This window comes from Salvelinus namaycush, unplaced genomic scaffold, assembly GCF_016432855.1.
Source record: "Salvelinus namaycush isolate Seneca unplaced genomic scaffold, SaNama_1.0 Scaffold1401, whole genome shotgun sequence".
NCBI lineage: Eukaryota > Metazoa > Chordata > Actinopteri > Salmoniformes > Salmonidae > Salvelinus > Salvelinus namaycush.
The window spans coordinates 30721-55870 of NW_024058122.1; the positions used below are offsets into that span (position 1 = coordinate 30721).

General features: G+C 44.8%; 1 protein-coding gene across 1 annotated transcript; it reads left to right on the forward strand.

Moving 5' to 3' along the window:
- Nucleotides 1-5471: 5471 nt before the first annotated feature.
- Nucleotides 5472-22614, forward strand: triqk (triple QxxK/R motif containing; the record flags this gene model as incomplete). The annotated part of the gene is made up of 2 exons (XM_038983010.1): nucleotides 5472-5557; nucleotides 21778-22614. Coding segments are annotated over 2 exons (194 nt in total), but the record flags the coding sequence as incomplete, so codon positions are not given.
- Nucleotides 22615-25150: the final 2536 nt, after the last annotated feature.

Genomic DNA, 25150 nt, shown 5'->3' on the forward strand with positions numbered 1-25150 from the left:
TACCATCCCAACCTTTAGTAGTGTCCATAGCTTCCTGTTACACTATACCCATGTCCCATAGATCTTTAGTAGTGTCCATAGCTTCCTGTTACACTATACCCATGTCCCATAGACCTTTACTCACTACTTTAGTAGTGTCCATAGCTTCCTGTTCAACTATACCCATGTCCCATAGATCTTTACTCACTACTTTAGTAGTGTCCATAGCTTCCTGTTCAACTATACCCATGTCCCATAGACCTTTAGTAGTGTCCATAGCTTCCTGTTCAACTATACCCATGTCCCATAGACCTTTACTCACTACTTTAGTAGTGTCCATAGCTTCCTGTTCAACTATACCCATGTCCCATAGACCTTTACTCACTACTTTAGTAGTGTCCATAGCTTCCTGTTCAACTATATCCATGTCCCATAGACCTTTACTCACTACTTTAGTAGTGTCCATAGCTTCCTGTTCAACTATACCCATGTCCCATAGACCTTTAGTAGTGTCCATAGCTTCCTGTTACACTATACCCATGTCCCATAGATCTTTAGTAGTGTCTATAGTTTCCTGTTACACTATACCCATGTCCCATAGACCTTTAGTAGTGTCCATAGCTTCCTGTTACACTATACCCATGTCCCATAGACCTTTAGTAGTGTCCATAGCTTCCTGTTCCACTATACCCATGTCCCATAGACCTTTACTCACTACTTTAGTAGTGTCCATAGCTTCCTGTTCAACTATACCCATGTCCCATAGACCTTTACTCACTACTTTAGTAGTGTCCATAGCTTCAACTATACCCATGTCCCATAGACCTTTACTCACTACTTTAGTAGTGTCCATAGCTTCCTGTTCAACTATACCCATGTCCCATAGACCTTTAGTAGTGTCCATAGCTTCCTGTTCAACTATACCCATGTCCCATAGACCTTTAGTAGTGTCCATAGCTTCCTGTTCAACTATACCCATGTCCCATAGACCTTTACTCACTACTTTAGTAGTGTCCATAGCTTCCTGTTACACTATATCCATGTCCCATAGACCTTTACTCACTACTTTAGTAGTGTCCATAGCTTCCTGTTACACTATACCCATGTCCCATAGATCTTTAGTAGTGTCCATAGCTTCCTGTTACACTATACCCATGTCCCATAGACCTTTAGTAGTGTCCATAGCTTCCTGTTACACTATACCCATGTCCCATAGATCTTTAGTAGTGTCTATAGTTTCCTGTTCAACTATACCCATGTCCCATAGACCTTTACTCACTACTTTAGTAGTGTCCATAGCTTCCTGTTCAACTATACCCATGTCCCATAGATCTTTAGTAGTGTCCATAGCTTCCTGTTCAACTATACCCATGTCCCATAGACCTTTAGTAGTGTCCATAGCTTCCTGTTACACTATACCCATGTCCCATAGACCTTTAGTAGTGTCCATAGCTTCCTGTTCAACTATACCCATGTCCCATAGACCTTTAGTAGTGTCCATAGCTTCCTGTTCAACTATACCCATGTCCCATAGATCTTTAGTAGTGTCCATAGCTTCCTGTTCAACTATACCCATGTCCCATAGACCTTTAGTAGTGTCCATAGCTTCCTGTTCAACTATACCCATGTCCCATAGATCTTTAGTAGTGTCTATAGTTTCCTGTTTGCCACGTCACCTTCCCTTCAGAAATGTTCAATGTAGATGTCAAGTTGAATAATAACATCAATGCCTAACATAAGTTGTTTCAAATGAGCCTATCCACACCCTTGCATCAATCTTCATTGGACCAATAGTAATGGATAATGGATAATGGTTTGTTTCATATCTGTCTCTCCTCCACTCCTGTCGTTCTCATGTTCTTGCCCGTGTACTGAGGACATACATTTTTGCGTAAAATATGGGCATTACAGTGACTTCAGCACCCATATCTACTGCACCGTTATTAACCATCATCTTTATATCTGATTTTCATATGTACGCCAGCTGACATGGGACGGAAAGAGGGAGTCTGTTTACCTCCACAGCATCTGACAACCTCTGCTGCTGAGATGGGGAGAGATTCTTACATTTCTGCATCAACAATGCGGCTGTTGTCTGGATTCCATTTTCCCTTCTTCTCCTCCGGGCCACTTCTTCTTCTCCTCCCGGCCACTTCTTCTTCTCCTCCGGGCCACTTCTTCTTCTCCTCCGGGCCACTTCTTCTTCTCCTCCGGGCCACTTCTTCTTCTCCTCCCGGCCACTTCTTCTTCTCCTCCCGGCCACTTCTTCTTCTCCTCCCGGCCACTTCTTCTTCTCCTCCCGGCCACTTCTTCTTCTCCTCCCGGCCACTTCTTCTTCTCCTCCCGGCCACTTCTTCTTCTCCTCCCGGCCACTTCTTCTTCTCCTCCCGGCCACTTCTTCTTCTCCTCCCGGCCACTTCTTCTTCTCCTCCCGGCCACTTCTTCTTCTCCTCCCGGCCACTTCTTCTTCTCCTCCCGGCCACTTCTTCTTCTCCTCCCGGCCACTTCTTCTTCTCCTCCCGGCCACTTCTCATTAAATCACTTTTCCTTTTCCGACATTCTTGTTGCCAGTGACCAGAAATCCATCAATAATTACATACACCAGGTTTCTCTTCTGCTGAACGAATAATGTTGTTTGGTTTCACTCGGAACCTAGACATCTCTGATGACAGACGGTGTATTATGTTGATTGACGACGACTGTTCAGTCGTGACAACCTGTCGATGACGTCGCCGTGGTTTTGTCTCCCCCCAGTCATTAGTTGTGGAAACAAACGTTTTTCGCAAGTCATCATGTATGGATTGCATCAGCTGATGAGTGATTGCCCCATTTTTTGGGGGGGGAGGAATTGAGTGTGTCTTCATCTCCCATGTCAGGTAACCCACCGTGTCTAACCACTGTCGTGGCAGAATCAGATGGTTTCTTATGGGAACGTTGTTTGTAACTATAATCTTAAACCATGTGACGGGATGGCGTTATTAATGGGGAACCAGTTAGTTATCTCATACAATGTCTGTACGCCAGTCACTCCCTACTTTTCTCATAGGGGGAAGGAGTTTGGCCGTGTTTGGAACCATTGCATGTCCCCTCTGAGGTTGCCCTTATCTTGACCTAGTATTTGACCTAAGAGGCTCACTGTCTGATTTTGAGTTTGTCCAGGTTTGGGAATATCTAGAAATGACAATTGATATATGCCATTGGATGAGGTAATGTTTTGGTAGACAGTGAAGTATCAAGCATGAGATTGAAACTTTGTCTTAGGAGACCAAACTGAACGATGATTTATAGCTGATGCTGTCTAACGATAGGATACTCCTCTTTCGGGTAAAGGATTCTTTGTAAGTTGAGAGGGGTGTATCTTGGCTATAAATGAAACTAAGAATTGTTTTGTAAGCACTCTCAGAGAATTCATTGATAGACACTGAATTGATCTGAGAGTCATTAAAGGGCTTTGGTGAAGCTTGTATATATATTAAAGATGGAATTCATAATTTAACTCTGACTTGTGTGTGGTTGGCTCTCTCTCTCTCTCTTTATTGAGTAATACAGGAAATTACCACGACACCACCTCTGATCTAAACCGTTCTACAAATTCAACAAACGGTTCTTTCGGTTTTTGAACACATTTTGGTTATCTCTCCCCAATTGGTGGTTTCATTGGTCAGACCCTGAAGGAAAACTGTGTATGGCTCTGCATCCATCGACCACATCTTGCTCTTCACCACCCGCAGCTCCTCTCGAACCCTGAGTCCTGTCATATTGTGTGTGATTTAAATGCCATTGTTGTCCAAAAAACCTGCCTGTACGGCAAAGCCATAAATAATTTATTTCTCATACGTTGGGTAATTATTTTAATTTGGTTCTTCATATAGGGCAGACTATATTTAACCCTGCGATGACAGGAAGTTTACTGACTAATGTCTCTCTGCAGGCATAGTCGGAACACAATTACTGTAGTTATTTCGTCTCTACACCCATGAATACCCCACAAGACATGCCACCAGAGGTCTCTTCACAGTCCCCAAGTCCAGAACAGACTATGGGAGGTGCACAGTACTACATAGAGCCATGACTACATGGAACTCTATTCCACATCAGGTAACTGATGCAAGCGGTAAAATTAGATTTTTTTAAAAACATACACCTTATGGAACAGCGGTGGACTGTGTGAAGAGACGCGCACAGACACACACACACACTTGATAAGACACACACTCTACACACGTACACATGGATGTTGTATTGTAGATGTATGGTAGTAGAGTAGTGGCCTGAGGGGAACACACTGAAAGTGTTATGTAATGTTGCATGTAACCGTATTAATGTTGCTGGACCCCAGGAAGAGTAATGGGGATCCTTAATACATCTAAATGACCAAAGCCTTCCAGCTGCAGGTTGTTAATGCATTAACAAGCTGATAAAACGAGTTAACCTAGGTCCAGTCGTATGGTGTTTACACTATAACAGGTGACATTTAGAAGCCACTCAAGCTGGTATTACATTTTGTTATTAAGTGGAACCATTTTGTGCTCTGAGTATCGTGTACCATTTTCTTCAGTTCTGAATGAAATAGTTGTGAACCCGCAGAGGTTTACCACCAGACATTCTGTTTGACGTTCTGTCTGCTAATGAGTTCTCCCCCCCCCAGTCTGTTCCACCCTCATTACCATATATACAAGCACAGTGCTGGAGTAGTGGCAGAGAGAGACTCTGCCCCATCCATCTGTATGTGGGAGGCCAAGGCCTATTTGTTCCAGAGTGATTGTCTAGGAGTGGGTTTAGACGGTTACGGTCTAGGAGTGGGTTTAGACGGTTACGGTCTAGGAGTGGGTTTAGACGGTTACGGTCTAGGAGTGGGTTTAGGCGGGTACGGTCTAGGAGTGGGTTTAGGCGGGTACGGTCTAGGAGTGGGTTTAGGCGGGTACGGTCTAGGAGTGGGTTTAGGCGGGTACGGTCTAGGAGTGGGTTTAGGCGGGTACGGTCTAGGAGTGGGTTTAGGCGGGTACGGTCTAGGAGTGGGTTTAGGCGGTTACGGTCTAGGAGTGGGTTTAGGCGGTTACGGTCTAGGAGTGGGTTTAGGCGGTTACGGTCTAGGAGTGGGTTTAGGCGGTTACGGTCTAGGAGTGGGTTTAGGCGGTTACGGTCTAGGAGTGGGTTTAGGCGGTTACGGTCTAGGAGTGGGTTTAGGCGGTTACGGTCTAGGAGTGGGTTTAGGCGGTTACGGTCTAGGAGTGGGTTTAGGCGGTTACGGTCTAGGAGTGGGTTTAGGCTACGGTCTAGGAGTGGGTTTAGGCGGTTACGGTCTAGGAGTGGGTTTAGGCGGTTACGGTCTAGGAGTGGGTTTAGGCGGGTACGGTCTAGGAGTGGGTTTAGGCGGGTACGGTCTAGGAGTGGGTTTACTGGTCCTGTGTTGCCAGCACTCAGCCATATATTTATTTTAATTGATTTTATATATATATATATCCATTTTTATATCCATTTTTATATTTCAGGTAAACAAGACTACAAGAAGACCAAGTCAGATCTGAAGTTGACGAGGTTGAGGGCTGAGGCGAAGAAGAGTGCTCCTGGAATAAGGGTCCGTATGTCTTCACCCTCCTTCATATCAACCTCTGTGTGATGAAGTGGTTTTATGCCCACTGGTCACGAACGAGCACACACCGTCTAATCTGCCATTTTATATTTAGAGTGTGTTCTATTTCCCTTTATGCATTTAGGCAATTTTTTTTCTAGAAGCATCATCTATTAACTTCTATGTAACCGTTGGAAACAACGCGAGACCTAGGTCTCATTTGCCCTGGGAACAATACAGGAAAATGTAATTGTACACAATTTACAACACAAAATGTAATAAGTAGCAAATATTATATAAACATGACTAATATTATTTAGCTCCTTTGTTAGCAGTAAGCTGTAGTTTATAGTATAATCTGTTTAGGGTTTCTGTTAGCCGGCAATTGCCAGCTTTTGGCCCCATAAAGTAAATGAAAAGCGTTTATTTATTATCATTTTTTTTTTATGACTGTGTCGTGTCTGACTATAATTAAATGTGAAGACTTATTTTATCAAATAAATTATCTGAATAATAATAATAATTATTACGTGATTAACTATTCATGTAAACTTTAATTAACTAGGAAGTCGGCACCATGGGAAAATGTTTAGTCTGTTTTCCGAATCGACTATTTTCTTCTCGAGTCTTCTAGTAATGTATTATGACATCATCAGTCTCATTACTGAACGTCGCAAATCCTTGGATATCTGCACGAAATTATGAATCAGCAAAATACAAATTGGTTTAATTATTAATTTACTAACTTACTAATCAAATCACAGAAATACATGAAACACACCCACAATTAGTATTACATAATACAAAGATAGTCCCTAGTGGCCGAAATGGATATAACAGCTTGGTAGACAAAGAGAAGGGGGTGTGGACCGCTCAAAAGCGGGAAACTCATAGCTGATAACTACACTCATAGAAATTGCTAATACCTTACATGAACGACCGCTCATTCGAAAATAAATTGCAATTGCAATTTACATATTTACGAGTGTCTTGTCTCTCTCTGTGGTCGCTGGTCCATCTGCTGGAGAGTATTGACAGAAAGGTGCGTTCCCCAGGAGTCACAGTCTATCGTAGTTGTTATAATGGATACTTCAGAGTACCATTCAGAACTGTTCTTAGAGCGGATGCGTTTACCAGACTAAAGTATTCGAACAGCTGCGGTCTGAATAATCGTTCTTTTTAGTTTTGTAGATTTATTTTCCATTTCAACGTGGGAATGATCTGCACCTTCTCTGGTCTTGTCCTTTTGGTAGAGTTGTAGTGCCAACCATTTCAACATGTAGCTACCGCTTCATATCTTCGGGTCTTAGAAAGTCAACCATTTTGCAACCTTAGTTTACACCGTGGTCTGGTGTGAATTGAGTCACGGGGGATTTTATACTTGAATAGTAAAGGGGCGGGTCTCATGTTTGTGCCCATGTGGGCGTGGCTACTGACTGTGAGTAAGGTACCATAAAACATCCAATTCTCATTTAGACTAAATCACATTTTGTCTTTTCAAAAGTATTCTTAGACTTATTCATCCATTTTATACAGCATTCAGAAGTATACCTGACAGCTTTAAGAGATATAGTTGTGTGTTTTCTGTCCTTCATGAGATCACCAAATGAAACCTATTCGACATGACTGTCCCTTTAGTGTCCACGGAACACTCCCACATTCTCAAAAATAATTACATTCTGGGGGTTAGGAGTTTTCTAAAGAGAAGCTGTTTGTTCTCCGTAGGCTCTCTCCCTCCGTTCTCTCCCTCCGTTCTCTCCCTCCGCTCTCTCCCTCCGCTCTCTCCCTCCGCACTCTCCCTCCGCTCTCTCCCTCCGTTCTCTCCCTCCGCTCTCTCCCTCCGCAGGCTCTCTCCCTCCGCAGGCTCTCTCCCTCCGTACTCTCCCCACATACTCTCCCTCCGTACTCTCCCTCCGTACTCCTTGGCAGCGAAGAGAGCATTTCTAAGCAGGAATTTATGATCGTTGTAAAACCTGATGTGGGGATCCACAATATACACCCCAAAAGGGTGACAAAATGACTGATAGAAAGAAGAATCCCATTGCAAAATAATGCTTTTTATTCACTGATAAATACCAGTTGATGTAAGTACATTTTTTGACCACCAAAAAGTGTGTGTAGGTTCATTTGCATAATTAAATTGGCCTTTCGTTAGTCATCCTGTATCTTATTTATCCAACACAACTATCACAGCAAACAGAGAGAGATTTCTCCTGTTGCTGCTGGAGTAGAGCAGCAATTCTAGATGCAGTCACAGTTTTGGTGCATGATTTATTTTTTTAAAGCTACGATTTTTCAATTTCTCAACTGGTAATTGAAGTGTGTCTCCCATTCACAATTCAACAGTCTATCAGAGCGTCATCCACCGCTACAAGGTTAGCTGGAGGCAGTATGCATTTTGAAAACGTACATAATTGTTTGAAACCTGAAAAGTTTTATTTCATTATCAGGCTATATACAAAATCCAACCATGGAAATGTGGAGGCAATTATTTTCTAAAGACTTCGTAGGCGGCGTGTGAGTTTTAACGGGAAAACGTACCATTTTATCCTACCTTTCTGCATAACAGATGATTTTCATCTGTTCATTTTTGTGGAACAGTTTTCATATCAGCAATGTTCCTTTCTCAAAATCATTGTCATGTTGGTTAATCATAAACATTTTAATTAAAGTAATAAAAGGTAAAGTAAATTAACGTGAGATCACCGTGTGGAAGCGTTGCTCCGTTGGCGACTAAAGAAAGGAGCTCATTTCTCAAAATGCTCTGAGCAAATTTTTATTTATTTATCCATATATTTGAGTTTAACCATAATATTTGTTCTGTCTTTTTCTGGAGGATAACATAAATTGTAACCAGCTTTACGTTGAACAAAGTTTAATTTTCAATTAATTGTAAAATGAGAAGTTGCAGTCCTGTATAAAGGCTGAGCCTTATCTACTGGCAAACCAATTCATGTATGAGTGAAGCTTTTAATGAGATGCTTAATGCATTAATATTGTATCATTTTAGCCTCCCAAACTCATTCATTATATAAATATGCATGTTTAATCCTGTCTGGTTTAGCATTACAAATTAAAATGAAATATTCTTTGCTCATATGATTTAAAAAAACGAGTTGTCTAGAGTAGGCAGTGACATTAGTAAAGTGTGATAGGACCTAGGCAGTGACGTTAGTGTGATAGGACCTAGGCAGTGACGTTAGTGTGATAGGACCTAGGCAGTGACGTTAGTGTGATAGGACCTAGGCAGTGACGTTAGTGTGATAGGACCTAGGCAGTGACGTTAGTGTGATAGGACCTAGGCAGTGACGTTAGTGTGATAGGACCTAGGCAGTGACGTTAGTGTGATAGGACCTAGGCAGTGACGTTAGTGTGATAGGACCTAGGCAGTGACGTTAGTGTGATAGGACCTAGGCAGTGACGTTAGTGTGATAGGACCTAGGCAGTGACGTTAGTGTGATAGGACCTAGGCAGTGACGTTAGTGTGATAGGACCTAGGCAGTGACGTTAGTGTGATAGGACCTAGGCAGTGACGTTAGTGTGATAGGACCTAGGCAGTGACGTTAGTGTGATAGGACCTAGGCAGTGACGTTAGTGTGATAGGACCTAGGCAGTGACGTTAGTGTGATAGGACCTAGGCAGTGACGTTAGTGTGATAGGACCTAGGCAGTGACGTTAGTGTGATAGGACCTAGGCAGTGACGTTAGTGTGATAGGACCTAGGCAGTGACGTTAGTGTGATAGGACCTAGGCAGTGACGTTAGTGTGATAGGACCTAGGCAGTGACGTTAGTGTGATAGGACCTAGGCAGTGACGTTAGTGTGATAGGACCTAGGCAGTGACGTTAGTGTGATAGGACCTAGGCAGTGACGTTAGTGTGATAGGACCTAGGCAGTGACGTTAGTGTGATAGGACCTAGGCAGTGACGTTAGTGTGATAGGACCTAGGCAGTGACGTTAGTGTGATAGGACCTAGGCAGTGACGTTAGTGTGATAGGACCTAGGCAGTGACGTTAGTGTGATAGGACCTAGGCAGTGACGTTAGTGTGATAGGACCTAGGCAGTGACGTTAGTGTGATAGGACCTAGGCAGTGACGTTAGTGTGATAGGACCTAGGCAGTGACGTTAGTGTGATAGGACCTAGGCAGTGACGTTAGTGTGATAGGACCTAGGCAGTGACGTTAGTGTGATAGGACCTAGGCAGTGACGTTAGTGTGATAGGACCTAGGCAGTGACGTTAGTGTGATAGGACCTAGGCAGTGACGTTAGTGTGATAGGACCTAGGCAGTGACGTTAGTGTGATAGGACCTAGGCAGTGACGTTAGTGTGATAGGACCTAGGCAGTGACGTTAGTGTGATAGGACCTAGGCAGTGACGTTAGTGTGATAGGACCTAGGCAGTGACGTTAGTGTGATAGGACCTAGGCAGTGACGTTAGTGTGATAGGACCTAGGCAGTGACGTTAGTGTGATAGGACCTAGGCAGTGACGTTAGTGTGATAGGACCTAGGCAGTGACGTTAGTGTGATAGGACCTAGGCAGTGACGTTAGTGTGATAGGACCTAGGCAGTGACGTTAGTGTGATAGGACCTAGGCAGTGACGTTAGTGTGATAGGACCTAGGCAGTGACGTTAGTGTGATAGGACCTAGGCAGTGACGTTAGTGTGATAGGACCTAGGCAGTGACGTTAGTGTGATAGGACCTAGGCAGTGACGTTAGTGTGATAGGACCTAGGCAGTGACGTTAGTGTGATAGGACCTAGGCAGTGACGTTAGTGTGATAGGACCTAGGCAGTGACGTTAGTGTGATAGGACCTAGGCAGTGACGTTAGTGTGATAGGACCTAGGCAGTGACGTTAGTGTGATAGGACCTAGGCAGTGACGTTAGTGTGATAGGACCTAGGCAGTGACGTTAGTGTGATAGGACCTAGGCAGTGACGTTAGTGTGATAGGACCTAGGCAGTGACGTTAGTGTGATAGGACCTAGGCAGTGACGTTAGTGTGATAGGACCTAGGCAGTGACGTTAGTGTGATAGGACCTAGGCAGTGACGTTAGTGTGATAGGACCTAGGCAGTGACGTTAGTGTGATAGGACCTAGGCAGTGACGTTAGTGTGATAGGACCTAGGCAGTGACGTTAGTGTGATAGGACCTAGGCAGTGACGTTAGTGTGATAGGACCTAGGCAGTGACGTTAGTGTGATAGGACCTAGGCAGTGACGTTAGTGTGATAGGACCTAGGCAGTGACGTTAGTGTGATAGGACCTAGGCAGTGACGTTAGTGTGATAGGACCTAGGCAGTGACGTTAGTGTGATAGGACCTAGGCAGTGACGTTAGTGTGATAGGACCTAGGCAGTGACGTTAGTGTGATAGGACCTAGGCAGTGACGTTAGTGTGATAGGACCTAGGCAGTGACGTTAGTGTGATAGGACCTAGGCAGTGACGTTAGTGTGATAGGACCTAGGCAGTGACGTTAGTGTGATAGGACCTAGGCAGTGACGTTAGTGTGATAGGACCTAGGAGGACCAAAGAGTTAATCATTCAATAAATAGACTGTCTTTTCTAGTTAACTTTGATACTATAGTTATTATAGCGATATTTGTGCATAAAGGCGTTTCCACCGCCATTTCCCGTATAATACATTTTACAGAAACAAAAAGATCCCACCATGTCCAACAAACAAATTGTCTGTCTGCATTTTATAAAATCGTATTTCATGTTTCCATCAGCCCTGCTATTACTTTCCCATGTAATGCATCCACATGACATGGTTGGATGGAAACCTGGTTATTAACAAATAAAGTAAAAAATATAGTTATTATTATTATAATAATTCCAGACTCACATCAAACATCTCCAATCCAAAGTTAAATCTAGAATTGGCTTCCTATTTCGCAACAAAGCATCCTTCACTCATGCTGCCAAACTTACCCTCGTCAAACTGACTATCCTACCGATCCTTGACTTCGGCGATGTCATTTACAAAATAGCCTCCAACACCCTACTCAATAAATTGGATGCAGTCTATCACAGTGCCATCCGTTTTGTCACCAAAGCCCCATATACTACCCACAACTGCGACCTGTACGCTCTCGTTGGCTGGCCCTCGCTTCATACTCGTCGCCAAACCCACTGGCTCCAAGTCATCTACAATACCCTGCTAGGTAAAGTCCCCCCTTATCTCAGTTCGCTGGTCACCATAGCAGCACCTACCCGTAGCACGCGTTACAGCAGGTATATCTCTCTGGTCACCCCCAAAACCAATATAGTATTTTAACACTGCAGAAATCATGTTTTAATATTTATTTTAGAGGGGTGATCTTCCCGTTTGTCTTTGAGGCCTTGGGCAAAAAAAAAAAATATTACACTGTTAGCCAGATTTTGGGGAACACCACTTTCTCTCGCTGACGGTTATGGCTTTGTTGGGCCTGTTATTGTGTGAGACGATTTGAGGAACCCTTTCCGCCATGTGTTCTGGTCTCCGCTGCAGCTGGTGTCTCCTAGGGCTCCAGCTGGCCAGGCAGCCAGGCGGGCAGACAGGCTGTCCTGGAGCCCAGAGCGTGTGTGTGTGTGGCAGGCAGGTAGGCCTGGGCCAGCTGCTCCATGGAGCTGGTGGATCTTGGCATGCTGCAGTGACCAGGTGGTGTGATGTTGTTCGGGGAACCAAGGAGCGGGAACCCACAATTCAATTCAGTTAATGCTTTATTGGAATTAATGGCTGGTTGCCACTGTTGCCAGAGCAATGCATTGTGTGTGTGAGTGCTATGGGACGATAGTCATTTTTGACAGGTTACCTTGGCATTCTTAAGCACAGGGACTATTGTTGTCTGCTTGAAACATGTAGGTATTACAGAGTGGGTCAGGGAGAAGTTTAAATTGCTCTCGCAGTGTTAATTGCCTCGAATTGAGCATAGAAGGCATTTTGCTCATCTGGTAGGCTCGCGTCACTCGCCAGTTCACGGCTGGGTTTCCCTTTCTACTCCATGATAGTTTTTAAGCCCTGCCACATGCGACAAGTGTCAGAGCCGGTGTAGTAGGATTCAATCTTAGTCCTGTATTGATGCTTTGCCTGTTTGATTGTTCGGCGGAGGGCGTAGCGAGATTTCTTATAAGTGTGTCCTGCTCCTTGAAAGTGGTAACTCTAGCTTTTAGCTCAGTGTGGATGTTGCCTGTAATCCATGGCTTCTGGTTGGGATATGTACGTACGGTCACTTAGGGGACGACGTTGTTGATTCACTTATTGATGAACCCTGTGACTGAGCTGGTAAACTCCTCAATGCCATTGGATGAACCCTGTGACTGAGCGGTAAACTCCTCAATGCCATTGGATGAACCCTGTGACTGAGCTGGTAAACTCCTCAATGCCATTGGATGAACCCTGTGACTGAGCTGGTAAACTCCTCAATGCCATTGGATGAACCCTGTGACTGAGCTGGTAAACTCCTCAATGCCATTGGATGAACCCTGTGACTGAGCTGGTAAACTCCTCAATGCCATTGGATGAACCCTGTGACTGAGCTGGTAAACTCCTCAATGCCATTGGATGAACCCTGTGACTGAGCTGGTAAACTCCTCAATGCCATTGGATGAACCCTGTGACTGAGCTGGTAAACTCCTCAATGCCATTGGATGAACCCTGTGACTGAGCTGGTAAACTCCTCAATGCCATTGGATGAACCCTGTGACTGAGCTGGTAAACTCCTCAATGCCATTGGATGAACCCTGTGACTGAGCTGGTAAACTCCTCAATGCCATTGGATGAATCCTGGAACATATTTCATTCTGCTAGTGAAACAGTCCTGTCAGCTTAGTATCCACTTGTAAGCAGGAATCAGGAGGATAGATTTATGGTCAGATTTGCCAAATGCGGGAAGAGAGGGCTTTGTCGCTGTTCGTAGAGTAAAGGTGATCTAGTTGCATCGGTGACATGCTAGTAGACATGATAGATTTCAGTTTTCTTGCATTCTAAGAAATGTAATATTTGTGTTCAGTATAGTTGAGAGAAAAGAAACACGGCTCTTACTAGTATCTCTGCTCTTTTTTAAGTTTTACATATCGGCCTCAGAGCTTTTGAGTTTTTAATTTGCACCCATATGTAGACTTTGCTCGACCCACATCCGTTCAATGTGTTTTCATACATAAGTACAGATCTGTCAAACGTTTGGAAACCTAGTCATTCAAGGGTTTTTATTTTTAGTATTTTCTACAATATAGTATTTTGAGCTGTTTTGAAGCTGGTCTAAAGTAAAAGATGCAAAAACAAAACTTAAGAACGGGAAACATAGAAATATCCCACATAGAGTAGACCTACCACTTCTTAGACTGGCTTTCAATGAGAATGATAGATCTATAATGCACATATATATGTCAATTTGGTCGGGTCGCCCAAAAAAGTAACATTGACAACAACAAAAAATGTAATATTGGAAACCGCGCCCCCCTTGAGTTTACCCGACGCAGCTGTTCTGTCGATGTGAAACGCGGGATACGAACCCGGGCTTCCCACGGGAGCAACCAACGTCTTAGACCATTAAACCAAGTATCTGACCTACTCATCATCAGCCTTGGCCTGTCATTCCTCCCTGTCTCTGACCTACTCATCATCAGCCTTGGCCTGTCATTCCTCCCTGTATCTGAACTACTCATCATCAGCCTTGGCCTGTCATTCCTCCCTGTATCTGACCTACTCATCATCAGCCTTGGCCTGTCATTCCTCCCTGTCTCTGACCTACTCATCATCAGCCTTGGCCTGTATCATTCCTCCCTGTATCTGACCTACTCATCATCAGCCTTGGCCTGTATCATTCCTCCCTGTATCTGACCTACTCATCATCAGCCTTGGCCTGTCATTCCTCCCTGTATCTGACCTACTCATCATCAGCCTTGGCCTGTCATTCCTCCCTGTCTCTGACCTACTCATCAGCCTTGTCCTGTGTCATCCCTCCCTGTCTCTGACCTACTCATCAGCCTTGGCCTGTCATTCCTCCCTGTCTCTGACCTACTCGTCAGCCTTGGCCTGTGTCATTCCTCCCTGTCTCTGACCTACTCATCAGCCTTGGCCTGTGTCATTCCTCCCTGTATCTGACCTACTCATCAGCCTTGGCCTGTGTCATTCCTCCCTGTCTCTGACCTACTCGTCAGCCTTGGCCTGTCATTCCTCCCTGTCTCTGACCTACTCGTCAGCCTTGGCCTGTCATTCCTCCCTGTCTCTGACCTACTCGTCAGCCTTGGCCTGTCACTCCTCCCTGTCTCTGACCTACTCGTCAGCCTTGGCCTGTCATTCCTCCCTGTCTCTGACCTACTCATCAGCCTTGGCCTGTGTCATTCCTCCCTGTCTCTGACCTACTCATCAGCCTTGGCCTGTGTCATTCCTCCCTGTATCTGACCTACTCATCATCAGCCTTGGCCTGTGTCATTCCTCCCTGTCTCTGACCTACTCATCAGCCTTGGCCTGTGTCATTCCTCCCTGTATCTGACCTACTCATCAGCCTTGGCCTGTGTCATTCCTCCCTGTATCTGACCTACTCATCAGCCTTGGCCTGTGTCATTCCTCCCTGTCTCTGACCTACTCGTCAGCCTTGGCCTGTCATTCCTCCCTGTCTCTGACCTACTCGTCAGCCTTGGCCTGTCATTCCTCCCTGTCTCTGACCTACTCGTCAGCCTTGGCCTGTGTCATTCCTCCCTGTCTCTGACCTACTCATCAGCCTTGGCCTGTCATTCCTCCGTCTCTGACCTACTCGTCAGCCTTGGCCTGTCATTCCTCCCTGTCTCTGACCTACTCGTCAGCCTTGGCCTGTGTCATTCCTCCCTGTCTCTGACCTACTCGTCAGCCTTGGCCTGTGTCATTCCTCCCTGTCTCTGACCTACTCATCATCAGCCTTGGCCTGTCATTCCTCCCTGTATCTGACCTACTCATCATCAGCCTTGGCCTGTGTCATTCCTCCCTGTCTCTGACCTACTCATCAGCCTTGGCCTGTGTCATTCCTCCCTGTCTCTGACCTACTCATCAGCCTTGGCCTGTCATTCCTCCGTCTCTGACCTACTCGTCAGCCTTGGCCTGTCATTCCTCCCTGTCTCTGACCTACTCGTCAGCCTTGGCCTGTGTCATTCCTCCCTGTCTCTGACCTACTCGTCAACCTTGGCCTGTGTCATTCCTCCCTGTCTCTGACCTACTCATCATCAGCCTTGGCCTGTCATTCCTCCCTGTATCTGACCTACTCATCATCAGCCTTGGCCTGTGTCATTCCTCCCTGTCTCTGACCTACTCATCAGCCTTGGCCTGTGTCATTCCTCCCTGTCTCTGACCTACTCATCAGCCTTGGCCTGTGTCATTCCTCCCTGTCTCTGACCTACTCGTCAGCCTTGGCCTGTCATTCCTCCCTGTCTCTGACCTACTCGTCAGCCTTGGCCTGTGTCATTCCTCCCTGTCTCTGACCTACTCATCAGCCTTGGCCTGTCATTCCTCCGTCTCTGACCTACTCGTCAGCCTTGGCCTGTCATTCCTCCCTGTCTCTGACCTACTCGTCAGCCTTGGCCTGTGTCATTCCTCCCTGTCTCTGACCTACTCATCATCAGCCTTGGCCTGTGTCATTCCTCCCTGTCTCTGACCTACTCATCAGCCTTGGCCTGTGTCATTCCTCCCTGTATCTGACCTACTCATCAGCCTTGGCCTGTGTCATTCCTCCCTGTCTCTGACCTACTCATCAGCCTTGGCCTGTGTCATTCCTCCCTGTCTCTGACCTACTCATCAGCCTTGGCCTGTGTCATTCCTCCCTGTCTCTGACCTACTCATCAGCCTTGGCCTGTGTCATTCCTCCCTGTCTCTGACCTACTCATCAGCCTTGGCCTGTGTCATTCCTCCCTGTCTCTGACCTACTCATCAGCCTTGGCCTGTGTCATTCCTCCCTGTCTCTGACCTACTCGTCAGCCTTGGCCTGTCATTCCTCCCTGTCTCTGACCTACTCGTCAGCCTTGGCCTGTGTCATTCCTCCCTGTCTCTGACCTACTCATCAGCCTTGGCCTGTCATTCCTCCGTCTCTGACCTACTCGTCAGCCTTGGCCTGTCATTCCTCCCTGTCTCTGACCTACTCGTCAGCCTTGGCCTGTGTCATTCCTCCCTGTCTCTGACCTACTCGTCAGCCTTGGCCTGTGTCATTCCTCCCTGTCTCTGACCTACTCATCATCAGCCTTGGCCTGTCATTCCTCCCTGTATCTGACCTACTCATCATCAGCCTTGGCCTGTGTCATTCCTCCCTGTCTCTGACCTACTCATCAGCCTTGGCCTGTGTCATTCCTCCCTGTCTCTGACCTACTCATCAGCCTTGGCCTGTGTCATTCCTCCCTGTATCTGACCTACTCGTCAGCCTTGGCCTGTCATTCCTCCCTGTCTCTGACCTACTCGTCAGCCTTGGCCTGTCATTCCTCCCTGTCTCTGACCTACTCGTCAGCCTTGGCCTGTGTCATTCCTCCCTGTCTCTGACCTACTCATCATCAGCCTTGGCCTGTCATTCCTCCCTGTATCTGACCTACTCATCATCAGCCTTGGCCTGTGTCATTCCTCCCTGTCTCTGACCTACTCATCAGCCTTGGCCTGTGTCATTCCTCCCTGTCTCTGACCTACTCATCATCAGCCTTGGCCTGTCATTCCTCCCTGTATCTGACCTACTCATCATCAGCCTTGGCCTGTGTCATTCCTCCCTGTCTCTGACCTACTCATCAGCCTTGGCCTGTGTCATTCCTCCCTGTCTCTGACCTACTCATCAGCCTTGGCCTGTGTCATTCCTCCCTGTCTCTGACCTACTCATCAGCCTTGGCCTGTGTCATTCCTCCCTGTCTCTGACCTACTCATCAGCCTTGGCCTGTGTCATTCCTCCCTGTCTCTGACCTACTCATCAGCCTTGGCCTGTGTCATTCCTCCCTGTCTCTGACCTACTCATCAGCCTTGGCCTGTGTCATTCCTCCCTGTCTCTGACCTACTCGTCAGCCTTGGCCTGTGTCATTCCTCCCTGTCTCTGACCTACTCATCATCAGCCTTGGCCTGTCATTCCTCCCTGTATCTGACCTACTCATCATCAGCCTTGGCCTGTGTCATTCCTCCCTGTCTCTGACCTACTCATCAGCCTTGGCCTGTGTCATTCCTCCCTGTATCTGACCTACTCATCATCAGCCTTGGCCTGTGTCATTCCTCCCTGTCTCTGACCTACTCATCAGCCTTGGCCTGTGTCATTCCTCCCTGTCTCTGACCTACTCATCAGCCTTGGCCTGTGTCATTCCTCCCTGTCTCTGACCTACTCATCAGCCTTGGCCTGTGTCATTCCTCCCTGTCTCTGACCTACTCATCAGCCTTGGCCTGTGTCATTCCTCCCTGTCTCTGACCTACTCATCAGCCTTGGCCTGTGTCATTCCTCCCTGTCTCTGACCTACTCATCAGCCTTGGCCTGTGTCATTCCTCCCTGTCTCTGACCTACTCATCAGCCTTGGCCTGTGTCATTCCTCCCTGTCTCTGACCTACTCATCAGCCTTGGCCTGTGTCATTCCTCCCTGTCTCTGACCTACTCATCAGCCTTGGCCTGTGTCATTCCTCCCTGTCTCTGACCTACTCATCAGCCTTGGCCTGTGTCATTCCTCCCTGAAAGATGGCAGTGCTGCTACAGTATATTGAGGATTATGTAGATTTAGAGATGAGAATATCAGCATTACACTTTTGAAGGGAAGTGAGTGTGTGTGTGTGTTGAAAGTAACTAAGCTTTATAATTGCAGATATGTGAATGTTTAGAATAAATTCACATCCTCTATTAAGACCTTGGTTTCCGTTGGTTACGTCTAAAAAGACCCATACTGGAGGTGCTGGTATCTTTATGCATATTTAAATGGTCTCACCATTTAGTAAATGTTCATGAATAACCTGCTTGAAGGAAAGGCCTACTGCAAACAGCTAGCCCAGAGCAGGACCTTTTCAGCTGTCTCCACACAGTATAGCAATGCCCCTGAATGAACCATTTGAATGAACAAAACACTTGAATCACTTCAGTTTTTATTAGAAAGTAGTGACTTCTTATGACAAAGGTTGAGAGGAGAGCAGATTCTAGTGGATTCTAGTGGACCCGTGTGGACCCGTGTGGACCCGTGTGGACCCGTGTGGACCTTAGTGGACTCGTGTGGACCTTAGTGGACCCGTGTGGACTCTAGTGGACTCTATTGGACCCGTGTGGACCTTAGTGGACCTTAGTGGACTCTAGTGGACCCGTGTGGACCTTAGTGGACCCTAGTGGACTCGTGTGGACCCGTGTGCACTCTAGTGGACTCTATTGGACCCGTGTGGACCCGTGTGGACCCGTGTGGACTCTAGTGGACCCGTGTGGACTCTAGTGGACCCGTGTGGACTCTAGTGGACCCGTGTGGACTCTAGTGGACCCGTGTGGACTCTAGTGGACCCGTGTGGACTCTAGTGGACCCGTGTGGACTCTAGTGGACTCTAGTGGACTCTAGTGGACCCGTGTGGACTCTAGGGGACTCTAGTGGACCCGTGTGGATTCTAGTGGACTCTAGTAGACCCGTGTGGATTCTAGTGGACCCGTGTGGACTCTAGTGGACTCTAGTGGACTCTAGTGGACCCGTGTGGATTCTAGTGGACTCTAGTGGACTCTAGTGGACCCTAGTGGACTCTAGTGGACCCGTGTGGATTCTAGTGGACCCGTGGCTGATGAGTTGTAATGAGGTGTGAAAGGTAATGAAGGAGCACTTAGAAACTCATTTGCAGTAAGAAACCAGTCAGCTCCAGCAACCATCCAATTAACAGCACAATTACACACAATTACCACTAGATTACAGTTGTGATTCAGGGTTAACATGAGGTTGAATAACTGTTTGATACAGTATTAATATTGACCACTAGATTACAGGTGTGATTCAGGGTTAACATGAGGTTGAATAACTGTTTGATACAGTATTAATATTGACCACTAGATTACAGTTGTGATTCAGGGTTAACATGAGGTTGAATAACTGTTTGATACAGTATTAATATTGACCACTAGATTACAGTTGTGATTCAGGGTTAACATGAGGTTGAATAACTGTTTGATACAGTATTAATATTGACCACTAGATTACAGTTGTGATTCAGGGTTAACATGAGGTTGAATAACTGTTTGATACAGTATTAATATTGACCACTAGATTACAGGTGTGATTCAGGGTTAACATGAGGTTGAATAACTGTTTGAAACAGTATTAATATTGACCACTAGATTACAGTTGTGATTCAGGGTTAACATGAGGTTGAATAACTGTTTGATACAGTATTAATATTGACCACTAGATTACAGGTGTGATTCAGGGTTAACATGAGGTTGAATAACTGTTTGATACAGTATTAATATTGACCACTAGATTACAGTTGTGATTCAGGGTTAACATGAGGTTGAATAACTGTTTGATACAGTATTAATATTGACCACTAGATTACAGTTGTGATTCAGGGTTAACATGAGGTTGAATAACTGTTTGATACAGTATTAATATTGACCACTAGATTACAGTTGTGATTCAGGGTTAACATGAGGTTGAATAACTGTTTGATACAGTATTAATATTGACCACTAGATTACAGGTGTGATTCAGGGTTAACATGAGGTTGAATAACTGTTTGATACAGTATTAATATTGACCACTAGATTACAGGTGTGATTCAGGGTTAACATGAGGTTGAATAACTGTTTGAAACAGTATTAATATTGACCACTAGATTACAGTTGTGATTCAGGGTTAACATGAGGTTGAATAACTGTTTGATACAGTATTAATATTGACCACTAGATTACAGGTGTGATTCAGGGTTAACATGAGGTTGAATAACTGTTTGATACAGTATTAATATTGACCACTAGATTACAGGTGTGATTCAGGGTTAACATGAGGTTGAATAACTGTTTGAAACAGTATTAATATTGACCACTAGATTACAGTTGTGATTCAGGGTTAACATGAGGTTGAATAACAGTTTGATACAGTATTAATATTGACCACTAGATTACAGTTGTGATTCAGGGTTAACATGAGGTTGAATAACTGTTTGATACAGTATTAATATTGACCACTAGATTACAGTTGTGATTCAGGGTTAACATGAGGTTGAATAACTGTTTGATACAGTATTAATATTGACCACTAGATTACAGGTGTGATTCAGGGTTAACATGAGGTTGAATAACTGTTTGATACAGTATTAATATTGACCACTAGATTACAGGTGTGATTCAGGGTTAACATGAGGTTGAATAACTGTTTGATACAGTATTAATATTGACCACTAGATTACAGGTGTGATTCAGGGTTAACATGAGGTTGAATGTCTTAAGCACAGCACCTAATTTTTGATGCTGTTAAAACCACAATGTTTTTAGTGATTTAATCTTAAGTGCTAATTCCTCGTCTGGAAAGTGGGGTTTTGATTTGATTCTAATATTTAGAAGTTTTTCTTAAGTCAGATTTTAATTTGAGTTTATTTCTGTCGTTTTTTTTCTAAATGTTCTTTCCAGATGTTTGTCATCCCTCTCTTTATAGATCCACGTGGTCTTTGTACTGTAACTTTAGGAACGATAGTTTAACTAAACTCATGAGGGGTCTATGGTCTATTTTTCTACAATCAATGGATATACACTGAGAGTGCAAAACATTAGGAACACCTTCCTAATAATGAGTTGCACCCCCTTTTGCCCTCAGAACAGCCTCAGTTTGTCAGGGCACGGACTCTACAAGGTGTCGAAAGCGTTCCACAGTGATGCTGGCCCATGTTGACTCCAATGCTTCCCACAGTTGGGTCAAGTTGGCTGGATGTCCTTTGGGTGGTGGAACATTCTTGATACACACGGAAAACTTTTGAGCGTGAAAATCCCAGCAGCATTGCAGTTCTTGCCACACTCAAACCGGTGCGCCTGGCACCTACTACCATACCTGGTTTAAAGACACTTCAATCTTTTGTCCATTCACCCTCTGAATGGCACACATACACAATCCATGTCTCAAGGCTTAAAAATACTCCTTTAACCAGTCTCCTCTTCATCAACACTGATTGAAGTGGATTTAACAAGTGACATCAATAAGGGATCATAGCTTTCACCTGGTCATCCTATGTCATGGAAACTATACTCAGTGTATATCATTATTTTAAAATTGCAGATTGCCTCTTTTTATTAACTATATACATGTCCCTCCCCTTTCTGTGATTGCAGGATGCTTTCCTGGTCATCTTAGCCATCCTGGTGTTCATGCTCTGTGTGTACGCCTTCTTCTACCTCAACCTGAGCACTGAACTGGACATGGACCTGGATGTGGACTAAAGCAGGACAACTTAACCTCAGGGTCTTGCTGGGCTATAGTCAGGCTCTGTCAACGTAGCTCATTGTCTCATCTGGATGCAAATTTGACCCCATATTGTTTTTAATTTTCTTTGCCTGATTCCATGTCGTTTTTTTCCTTATTTCTGTTTTCTCCATTTTTGTTTTTCCCAGTTTTTTTATTTTAACTTTTTTTATTATTTTTTGGGGGGGCTTTTGTTCTCAAAATCACACTTTTATAGAACATTCCATTTTAGTTGTGGTTCTAAATCCAGACCACTTGAGGTCTGGGAAAAATAAACGAATATATAATTTTCGAAGCAAGTGCACACCAGCAATAGACTGTTTGATAAGCAATGACACTGTAGCCTTCATGTGATGGCGGAGTTTGCAAAACAATTGGCCACTGCATTGTTGCAAATAATCATATCATTCTGCCAATTAGGAATAGTCTACTTTTTGTAGTTAACATTTAATTGAGAAGTTATTTTGGGGGAAGGAAAGCTTTACCATCTACCAAGAAGACGGTTGACATTGCATTAGCATCATCGCTAACAGCTACACAAAGCGGTAGAGAAATGCGCGAACACAGACAGAGAGGCAGTCCTGTTGCCTCTTCAGAAATATAAATCACTGATGCATTTTATTCATGTCTTTATAGTAATGCTGAGAATATTAATGAATGTTATAAGTTCAATAAATGTTGGAATATTGTCTTAATTCCGTTTTTAATATCTGGATTGTGTCTGCTGTTCTCCGCAAAACACAGCTTGTATACATACATCATGTCCTCTGGATCACCATCTGAAGAGTCTTCCTGATTTACAGAGGAGACTTCCCAACCTTTTACCTGGCACTAACAGAAGGAGAAACACGGATATTATCTTCTACGTGACACTAAAGACCATCTGCCTTTTGTAGGAGATGATGATGATGCATCAATCAACTGAAGTTTTAAACCGCCTTGGAGACCTTATCTTGATGGTTCCAATACCCTGCCACTCTTCTTTGCTTTTTTCATTATTATACATGTATTTTTATACAGATTTCTTGGTTTCATTGGTCCCTTTTTTGTTTGGCTGTAATACCATCTGAATAGTAATGTTGCCTTCAGAAACTATTAACACCCCTTGACTTTTCCTGCATTTTGTTGTTACAAAGTGTCCTTTTTTATGTATGTTTTTCACCTTTATTTAACCAGGTAGGCAAGTTGAGAACAAGTTCTCATTTACAACTGTGACCTGGCCAAGATAAAGCAAAGCAGTTCGACACAAACAACAACAGAGTTACACATGGAATAAACAAACATACAGTCAATAATACAGTAGAAAAATAAGTCTATATACAGTGTGAGCAAATGAGGTGAGATAAGGGAGGTGAAGGCAAAAAAAAAGGTCACTCAGTGGCAACTACCTAGCTCTGATGATCAGCTTTGGGGCTGGGTCACTCACTCGGTGGCAGCTAGCTAGCTGTGATGATCAGCTTCGGGGCTGGGACACTCGGTGGCAGCTAGCTAGCTGTGATGATCAGCTTTGGGGCTGGGTCACTCACTCGGTGGCAGCTAGCTAGCTGTGATGATCAGCTTTGGGGCTGGGTCACTCACTCGGTGGCAGCTAGCTAGCTGTGATGATCAGCTTCGGGGCTGGGACACTCGGTGGCAGCTAGCTAGCTGTGATGATCAGCTTCGGGGCTGGGTCACTCGGTGGCAGCTAGCTAGCTGTGATGATCAGCTTCAGGGCTGGGACACTCGGTGGCAGCTAGCTAGCTGTGATGATCAGCTTTGGGGCTGGGTCACTCGGTGGCAGCTGCTAGCTGTGATGATCAGCTTCGGGGCTGGGTCACTCACTCGGTGGCAGCTAGCTAGCTGTGATGATCAGCTTCGGGGCTGGGACACTCGGTGGCAGCTAGCTAGCTGTGATGATCAGCTTCGGGGCTGGGACACTCGGTGGCAGCTAGCTAGCTGTGATGATCAGTTTCGGGGCTGGGTCACTCGGTGGTAGCTAGCTAGCTGTGATGATCAGCTTCGGGGCTGGGTCACTCGGTGGCAGCTAGCTAGCTTTGATGATCAGCTTTGGGGCTGGGTCACTCCGTGGCAGCTAGCTAGCTGTGATGATCAGCTTTGGGGCTGATGCAGAAGCTAAAGGCCGCTAGCAGTGGCTAACAATGACTAAATAGGTAGTAGCTGGTTAGCTACTGATGGAGGTTCTGGCTATAAAGTCTAAAGAAAATAGCAGATCCGTATCATATTGGGTGAGGCAGGTTACCGGAAGGTATATTTATTTTAAAAATGGATAAGAGATTGAAAATAAATTGAAATATATACAAAAAAGACGAAAAATACACGAGAGGACGACAAACCACATCTGCTCTGCTACGCCATCTTGTCCACTTGGTAAGCAACTCCAGTGTAGATTTGGCCTTATGTTTTAGGTTATTGTCCTGCTGAAAGGTGAATTCATCTCCCAGTGTCTGTTGAAAAGCAGATTGAACCAGCTTTTCCTTCTCCTCCAGCAGCTGAATCAGGTAGGATGCCTGTATCTTTGTAGTGACTGGTTGTAACTAATAACTTCACCATGCCCAAAGGGATATTCAATATCTATTTATTTTTGGTACCCATCTACCAATAGGTGCCCTTCTTTGCGAGGCATTGAATAAACCTCCCTGGTCTTTGGTTGAATCTGTTAATGAAATGCACTGCTTGACTGGGGGACCTTACAATGATCTGTATGTGTGGGGTACAGAGATGAGGTAGTCAATAAAAATCATGTTAAACACTATTGCACACTGAGTTCATGCAATTGTTTTATGTGACGTGTTAAGCACATGTTTACTCCTAAACTTAGTCCTGCTATAACAAAGGTATTGAATACTTATTGATTCAAGACATTTCAGCTTTTCGTTTAAAAAAAAAATTAATTTGTAAAAATATCAAACATTCCACTTTGACAGTACGGGTATTGTGTGTGATGCCAGTGACAAAATCTAAATTTAATACATTTTAAATTCAGGTTGTAACTCAACAAAATGTGTAAAAAGTTAAGGAGTGTGAATATTTTCTGAAGGTCCATTTGAAACTAGATTTGTGTCCCACATGCCTCCCTATATAGTGCACTACTTTAGACCAGAGCCCTATGGCACCCTATTCCCTATATAGTGCACTACTTTAGACCAGAGCCCTATGGAACCCTATTCCCTATATAGTACACTACTTTAGACCAGAGCCCTATGGCACCCTATTCCCTATATAGTGCACTACTTTAGACCAGAG